Genomic DNA, 9,318 nt, shown 5'->3' on the forward strand with positions numbered 1-9,318 from the left:
ACACTCCACACAAGTCCTGGAAGCTGAAACTGTGGCACAAACAGCGTGTGTATCTACTTGGTCGATGTCATTTTGTCTCAGTGTACAGCTGTGACTAACACTCAGAACTCCACTTCTAGCTGATCACCATGAGAACCAACCCAGATGCAGCCACCCAGAACCGGAGGTTAAAGTTCACCCAGAACCAGAAGAAGGAAGACTCGAAAACCTCCACCTCGGTCACCAGTGTCAACCAGGCCAATACATCACGACTGGACAGTCTTCAAACTGACAACCACCGTCTCCGCATGAGGATAACGGAGGTCTGAGCCGAGTTATTTCATTTACACGAGTCGTTCTATTAATAATGTTTTGTCGCATTAATACGGTGATAGCTTGTTGTTAAACTGACTTCTGATCACTTATCAGGCTGTATGTCTTTTAAAATATTCACTTATACTGACACTGAGTGACACTTCAAAGACGCCATGGCAATTTAAAAACCCCACCTTCTTATCCGCTCTCTGAGATGAATTACTTTTGTTGTCCTTACTTTTGTTGATCATTGGGACTTTCAGACACTTGGAGGACAAGTAACGTTCTTATTCCTTTGGTACACATCAAACTTTTTCAAGCATTTTTCAGTGTGTTTAGAAATGTAAAGAGACAGTCGCAGGAGTTTATTCTTCAACGATCAGACTTAACAATGGGTAATCTTGTCTGGTAATCTTGTGCCCTACTTGAGTCGGCGTTTCTGTGAATGTTTCATAATGAACTCACTCAATCTTCTATTTGACCACTTCAAAAATAATAATACAACATGAACTAATAACATATCTTTTTTTTGTTGTTAAAAAAAGCTTGACAAGGAGCTGGAAGAAGTTACCATGCAGCTGCAGGACACCCCAGAGAAAACTCCTTACATCAAACAGAACCATTACCCGGACGCCAACAACATCCTCAGCATACGCAACTTCACAGATGGAAAAGGTCAGAAACTAGCTGTATGACTACATGTAGCACTAATCCAGGAACCTTGTCATACCATTTATCTCAGCTCTGTTAGACTTTAAACCAAGTTTGTTACCTGGAAAATGACGACAAATGACAATGACAAAGATACAAAACACATCTTCCTCAGACTGGCACGGTGCATCACTTATTCCTCATTCATTTACTGAAATAGATCGATAGATTGTGTTCAGTACTGCTGCTTGTGACTTGATTATAGCAGTCAATACTGTATGAAGCAAAGAAAAGCAGTTCAGGGTGGTTTAATTCAGTCTCATCTCATTCTAGTACTCTGTATTTCAGTCTAATGCAGTTCTTTATATTATACTGTAATATAACAAATCATATAAAAAGAAAATTAACGCTCTCACACACTGTGTAATAATAATTTCTTACTATGCACAAACAGTGTTTTTTAGTGGCTTCAGTGAAGGATTTTAATGCTGCATTTGGAGCAGCAGCTTGAAGGAATATTTTGACGTCTTGTTTTTTTTTTTTTTTTTTTTACCATTGCTGGAGTTCCTGTCAGGAGCGCTCTGGCTGACAGCAAGTCAGTGACATCTCTTAGAATGAGTCATGAGATCAGTTACAGCACCTGAATACTCCACAGCTGCTCTGCAGGTTTTACACATATTGTAGTCACACTTTATCAAGTCTCTCACCTCTCATTATGAAGCCCAAAGTGGCTCCACACTTTTGCGTCTAATTATTTGGGGATTGTTTGCTGTGTGTTGCTGAAATATAAAAGTGTCATAAAATGCTGCACCTAACAATAATTTAACAAGAATAGGGGTCATATTCAAGGTGGAGCCTTTTGAGTTGTTTTCAAAACATGGATGACCTACAGTCTGTACTGTCCCTGAATGCACCAAAAAAAAACACAAAATAAAACATGGTAAGGAGAGGTTGTTCTCATATCGCTAGCGCTGAATGAAATTTGCCATGCACTCATATTATTTATTGTATTTACTATATTAAAAAGGTTCTTCATATCGGTTTACACTGCAGCATTATATGTAGCAACTGGATCGAGAGCCCCAGGATGTTTTTGTTTTGTTCATGCAGAGCTGTTCTGCTGCTGTGGTAACATTGGAAGAATCCCACACTTGGATGAATGTAAAACACACACAATCCACGTAAATCTACGTATTACTGATGTATTTGATAGCTTAACCTGTCTTTTCCAGTGGAGAGAATAGCGTTGGTTCACCCTTACACCCCAGCAGCATCACTTTGCATTAGGCACCATTTTAACCGCGGTGGGCGATTTGCAGCAGCCACATTCAGCATGTCTAATGCACGCGCCAGCACAAAGCCCGTCTCAGGGGTGTCTAATGGATCTGTCTGAGTTTGGGAAGGTAAAAAGAGAAGAACAGCTGCACTCGTTCTGCGGATTGGGAGCAGAGTGGGTTGAAATTGGTTGAGAAGTTCCTCATCTGTTTTAAGTTCATAGTTACGCAATGAACTGGTAACAGTTAATGAGTACATTCACAGAGAAATGTGTCTAATGCTTCATTGTGTTTTAGTTTGTTCTCGGCTTCTTTCTGTTTTTCCCCTTTATGTGATTCTCATCTTTTTTAATGTGTGCACGAGACACAAACCCTCCTATTGAAGCTCTAATATCGTCTGGCTTTAAAATAAAATGAGATTGAATGTGTGATGGCACCTTAACAAGGACAGAACTCAAATGATAATATGGTAATATGCTGGTTGATGGAGCAGCTCTGTGTTGTGTTTTTTCGGGGAACACACACAGATTAAAAAGTCAGGGTCACGATTACAGGATGTTATTCATATTGATTAGTTAATGAGCTGCAATTGCTGCAGTTTCTGAACTTACTATATGTTTTTTTTTTTTTTTCATCTTTTAAAGATTTCCAACCAGGATAGTGCATCAAGTTATTAGTCTTGAAATTCTTTTTTAACTTCACAAGACATCTTCAGGCACTGCTTTTACTGGAAATAAAAAATAAACTAGTCTAATTTAAGTAAACACATTCTCACATTTTCCATTTGTTGAGTTCATTAGTCATTTTGTTTCCTCATAGACTTTTGCTGTTACGCTGTGTTTGGAATACCAGGCAGGGAGAGAGGAGCCCAAAACGACGCCGACAGTTCAGGGGCGTGCTACTAAGTACTAAGTACAGTCATCAGTCAAGTTCAAAAGCAATATATATGTACATATTAACAAAACCTGTGTTAAGCAGCTTCTCAGAACAGGAACCAGAAACGCCTACAACCTCTCCAGGCACACAGCGAGAGTTGGCAGCAAGTCGGGAAGCACTGGGAGTTGCTAGAATCCTGATTATGTGTCACTTACATATGTAGCCATCCCTTAACTTTCTTTACTTAGCTTTCTAATTTACAATCAGAAGAAAAGATGGTTCTCAGGAATAGTTCAGACAAAGCCAGACGACACATTAGATGGCGCTCACAAACTATGGAAATACATCACAGGTCATTAAACCTCCTTTGAAGATCACCAGCATGTAAACTGTCCCCAGCTTAAAAATGCTTGTGCTTGACAGTCATCATCATCATCATCATCATCGTTGAAGGCTCCTAACTGTAGTCATCAGTATTCAGAAGAGCGCTGGTCTAAATGTATTGGTGGCCGTGAATGAGCGGCTGTTATAAGAGTAGGACGCCGTGTCAACAGCAATTATGCTCACTCACAACGGGTGAGAAGCAACACTCCACCTCTCTCCCTCTAACTTTCTCTCTCTCTCTGCCTGTCTTCATGAATATGTACAGGCACATGGTGATGCTGATGAACACAAGTGGAGGACAGCTCAGAAGTGGTTTGCTGAGAGATTGGCAGCTGAGGCATATAGTATTTGTGACTGTGCTACATTTACTAGACGAATCCTTTATACCTACAGGAGTATTTTTGGACGGGTCTTCTAGTTACCAAATTCATAATGAAGTGTATAAATGTGTGTTAACACAACTTGGAGAGCTACAAACTTTACAAAAGGCTTTTTTTCCAAACACAGAGAGAATCAGTCTGTTCTGAAATAGTTCAGTGAGCTCAAATGTCCAATTGGGGCACGAAGTGGTGTGATCAGTGAATCGGGTCAGAGCGTGCTGGGAAATCTGGGACAACTGGAGAAAAAACAAAAAAAAGAATAATTCCTCCACCCTCCAGGGGATTGATAATCTCCAGGTACAATTTTGGAAAACTGATCAGTTTGTTTGTGTTTCAACCTCATCAACCACGTCATCATTAGGAAGTCTTTTTTTGTCCTGTCCTGTCTACAAAAGCATCCGTCCCGTTACTATTGCTTTACATATCAGCCTGTGTTACGGACGTGATTAAAATATGAGCATTCTCACATTTGGGCAGCTTCAAAGGTTTCTTTCTCTCCTTTAAGTCCTTTAAATCAGGTGCATGTCAGAGAGAAGCTGAGCACTGAAGTACGCAGCCCATTTGACACAGCCTATCATGTCTTTTATGATGCCTACATGTGTTTTCAATGCAGATGGAGAGAAGTCGATACTGAAGAACCACCTGGAGCAGAAGCCTCAGGCACAGTGGGGCTCCATGGATCCTTCCAGAATAAACAGGGGTCCCCTGGAGGATATCAACTCACCTGAACAGTGAGCTCTCCCGTTTCTTCAGCACCTCTATCTTCGTGTTCCTCCCCACCTCCCCTCTGTCTTGTCAGCTTTCTCATCAGACTACACATCACATGTATTGCAACCACCAGCAGCTCTCAGGCGGTTGCTCTGGCAACAGGGCCCTGCAAAAAGTGTGGATCAGCCCTGTACTTTTCTCTCCCACGCACATCAACTTACATATAACTACATAGCGCGTACATGCATTCTGCCACAGTGCTCGACTTACTGCAGATAGTATACTCAGAGCCAAACACTCACACACACACACACACACACACACACACACACACACACACACACACACACACACACACGTGCATGCACCTGCATGTTCACCTTTATATGCAGCTGATTGATTTGTCGTCCCGACTTGTAAAAGGAGATGGTCTCGGACATGAAAAGCACTCATTCGACAAATGCAGAGCTACACTCAGTTGTTATTCACAAGGCAGCAAGCATGAGGGATGTCGACTTCACAACTTCATCAATGCATCATTGAGAGCGCCCCCTCCCACACTCATTTAAGCAGAACCAAGAGAAGAATGCATAACGTATCGGGATAGATGAATGGAGAAGGCAGAGGTAAAATATTGAGGAGAGGGCAGGTACCGGGAGAAGATGGATTACCAGAGAGAATGTTGAGATAGGGAAGAGAGAGCAATAAGGAGACACAGAGAAAGAAAGAGGTAGCGAATCACAGAGAGCTTATGTAACCAGTGATTTACAGCGTGCATTGGAAGCAGCACTGAACATAGACAGGGAGGAGAACACAAGTAAAGAAAGACTCACAGCTATTCCCATGCCGCATGAATGTTTGATCACGTAGAGGTAAGAGAGATGAAGAGTCAGCAAGAGGGAAAGAGAAAGAGGAGACACATGAAGACGTTACGTATGACAAAAGGAAAGGAAGACAAGAACAAATGGTAACACTGCGACTTGACAAATGCAAAGTCACCCACCATGTACAGTAGCTGTACATGCACCTGTGGTATCTGTGTCTTATGGGAAACGCCAGTAGTACAAAAACATTCCTCATGAACAAGCAAGATGGTGTTTCCTTCAGAAATAGGACAGGTCAGGATAAACTGACGAGGCCCAATATTTCAAAGTAATTAAGACATTTTTCTAGGTCTATTTCTGAATGAGCTCGAATCTCATCCCTCCTCTTTATTTTTACATAACTGGCATTTGGTTATGTAATTTTTCTTGCAAACGGCTGGCAGTGGTACTGGCTCTGGCGAGGTAGGGTGCGAACTGTCACACCAGGCAGAAGCATGAAATGTTCTTTTTGTCAGATGATCCCAGAAGCTGGGAGGCACAGTGGATTAGGGGTTTAGTAAGGAGAAGCGAAAGAAGGGAAGGAGAAGGAGAAGGAGGAGGAGGGGGGTGCTAAAGAATACGAGGAACACAATTAGAAGAGTCGCTGAGGGCATGTGTGAACTATACTTTGTCTGTCAGTCCTCATCCATCCTTCCTCTGTTTGTGTTTAGCTTTATTCTTGTGGCTGGGTGTGATTATATTAATAATCCATTGAAACTATTCAAAAATCTTTTGGTTTTTTAACCTTTTTTCAATAAACACCAACAATGACGACAATATCCTCTGTGAACAATTCGAAACTTGTTAAGTAGAGGCGCTCCAGAGTTGCTTTGAGATTTTTTGTTTTGCCTTCTAAACTCCTATCCCGGCTCATTAAATGTTGGCACTACACATTAAAATGCATACATTAACTGAATGTAACTGCCCAATTAGCCATTATTAAATCTTATTTTGCAAAGTGGCAGAAAACTGCAGCTCTTAGATCAAATATGGAATAAAAAGTAAAAGTTAAAAGTTGCCAAGAAAGTCAAATTCTTTGCGTGAAGTGTTTCAGTAAATGCGTCTTACATTCTTTGCTTCTCTGTCTTCAGCATACAACGTCGACTGTCCTTGCAGCTGCCCATCTTGCACCATGCCTACCTACCTTCCATAGGAGGGGTTGATGCCAGCTGCACCAGCCCCAACGGCAGCCCTGGTTCCAGCCCACGGCACAGACACATGCCCCCCTCCTACCGGGTAATGGTCTCTGGCCTGTGAGCTTCATTCACTCCCCCACCTGGCTCTTTGCAGAGGAGACATATATGGTTCTTTTTTTCTACAACAAATAGACTGATATCATCAGCGTATGTGCGTATTGTGTCTCGAAACAAGGAGGACAGGGGGAGAGGAGAGGGAGGGGGGCTGAGGTTCACTCTTTGTACCTCTTCTCCCCAACCTCTCAATGAGAACTGAAACCCTCAGTCAGGAAGGGATGGGAGGAGTGTGAGTGGGCTCTGGATGACCCTATCAAACTCCCACAAGTCACAGCAATGTCCCGTTGTTCATCTGCTCCCCCCCGCCCAGACATATACACACATGCACAGTCAAACAAATACAAACATACACAAATACACACACGTGCACAAACACGCTGATACCCCAAATGGCAGAGCAGCGGTGGACCAGCCCTGATCTGACATGTAGCCTTATCTGCTTCAGAGGGGATTGTCTGTTTCTGTTACTTACTTGTATGTATGTGCTCGCGGCTAGTTGTGAGCTTGTCATCTAACTTGAGTATTTCACTGCTTCAGTGACTGGATACCAGTGGGGAAACCAACAAAGGAAATCACCCAGTTTTCTCCCCACCCCCCTTCCAACCTTGTGGAGACGTGTAAATATCATCATTTCTGACTTTGATGTACTGTAAGCTTTGTATATGCTGTGAATGGACAATTAAAGTGGTTCTAAGTGTGGAGCTTGTAACAGAGGCAGGTAGCCATGAACATTTCTAATGAAAATTGATGAAACATGGCACCCTGCGAAGAATTAGACATATGTATGAATGAGATATGAAATGGTTTGTGTAACTGTTCATAAATTAGCTTATGGGCAGAAGCATAAGATGCATCAAAGCAACCAGGCACCAGGGGTCCATCCCTCTAAGTTGGAGTAGGATGCACATGGCTCTCTTTCCCACTTTGCTAAATTTGCACCACTGGTTTTTGTCAGAGGTTTCACATCAGACTGCATAGCCCTTTCATATTTTCCAACTTGCTTAAAATGTCCTCAGAAAGCATGTTCTTCAGGATACTGATGCTATGCCAGATCCCCAAGGCTGCACATGTTAAATAGAGATAAAAAGACACCACAAGAGTGTTGCACACTTGTCTTTTATGTGTGTTACATGGCACACATTCAGATGTACACTTAATACGCGAAGAGAGCACCTTATGAACTCAGGTGCTTTACGGACTTGGCATTGGTGACAGGCTTGGTCATATTGATCCCCACAGAGTCGCCTCTCTAGACTGTTAAGATGTCCATCTGATCCAGCCCTGAAACCTAACTAGCACAGTTAAGCGTGGTGTCTTGTCGGTGACAAAAGGGGCACAAGACTGAAATACGACGACATCTTCAGAAGAAATAAAAGTCAAGACATGATTGTGGAAAGGATGTAGGTCTACCACTTCCACCTCTAGTTTGGATTAAACAGTTGACCTGAATTTCCAAGAACGATAGTACAGAAAATGAGCAGCAGCAGTGGGAGCTACGGTGATGACACCACCGCCGGTCACGGTGATAGAGCATAAAGTGCAGACACAGGGCTTTCTTTCACAGTTAATAATGACTGTGTCGTGAAAAATCACTTCACACTTAGCAACAGTGAACATACCTCAGTTGCTATGGAAATTTTAGTCAGTGCTGTTGAGCTTGGCCCTAGAAAGCTGCACTGAGCAAAATGGTCATCGACACAGTGTCATCATTTATTTTGTAAAACTGTCTTCATACAGGAGGAAAGCAAACAGGGACTCCACTCAAAAGGACTTTTTATCAAGTGTACGAAGGTTCGTTCTCAGCATATGTTTCACCATTGGTGTCTTGGTTTCCCGTTTTTATCAGCGCTTACTGAGCGCTGTACCTGTTGTCTTATATTGTAGCCTGCAGGACCCACAGTAAATAGGGTGATAATGGCGCTCACCCAGCAAACTACAACAGTGGCCACACATCTGTAAATCGTGAGTGTCATAGATTTTTTTGAATTCAATGCCTCAATGCATGGGACAGTGTGGGAGAACTTGGAGAAAGCTCCATTTAAGCTGGAGTGGACGTCCTCCGCAAGCTGCTGTCCGATCAAACACACGGTCAGTCGGCCTCGAGTGGAGGAGACAGAGTTAGAGTGGAAGGCGAACTAGCAGAGCTCCACCTGCTGTCGGACATATCAGGGTGACTCCCTGTGAGAGCTCTTCCCCTTCCAGCTCCTGCTGAGCACACAGGAGCAGAGAAACCCCCCCCCCCCCCCCCCGAGCACAGATGTCCAAGGAGTCACAGCTTCTCCCACACCTCTGCCAACCAGAGAATCACCATCACTTGACAAGTGAGCGAGAGACATTGTCAGAGGGTTGGTTCTTCCAAGGAGAAGAACGCCCAACTGCACATTTTATATATTACATTATATGTGATTGTGTACAATTTGCTGATACCCTGATGATGGTGTCCATGTATGGAATATTTGGTATTTGGCTTTCTCAAGACGGCATGAAATAAAATGTATAATTCACAGAGTTACCTCTGTTTTTGCAACTGTTGTGACAAATCCACTCAAATGTTTCATCCTCTCACCTAAAATTAGGTTTTTTATGTACATTTCCTTGCAAAACATGGATTTAAGTTCTTCTAATCTGTTGATCA

At 42.7% G+C, this 9,318-nt stretch overlaps 1 protein-coding gene across 1 annotated transcript in view; it reads left to right on the top strand.

Moving 5' to 3' along the window:
• The window catches only part of gabbr2 (gamma-aminobutyric acid (GABA) B receptor, 2), a 144,033-nt gene extending 135,128 nt beyond the window's left edge, over positions 1-8,905 (top strand). Inside the window, exons 16-19 of the mRNA XM_026346953.1 lie at positions 120-302; positions 840-969; positions 4,473-4,590; positions 6,522-8,905. Coding sequence (XP_026202738.1) covers positions 120-302; positions 840-969; positions 4,473-4,590; positions 6,522-6,687 — 597 coding nt within the window. The 3' untranslated portion in view covers positions 6,688-8,905. The remainder of the gene's footprint in view (positions 1-119; positions 303-839; positions 970-4,472; positions 4,591-6,521) is intronic.
• The last annotated feature ends 413 nt before the right edge of the window (positions 8,906-9,318 follow it).

This window comes from Anabas testudineus, chromosome 11 (assembly GCF_900324465.2).
Source record: "Anabas testudineus chromosome 11, fAnaTes1.2, whole genome shotgun sequence".
NCBI classification, from domain to species: Eukaryota; Metazoa; Chordata; class Actinopteri; order Anabantiformes; family Anabantidae; genus Anabas; species Anabas testudineus.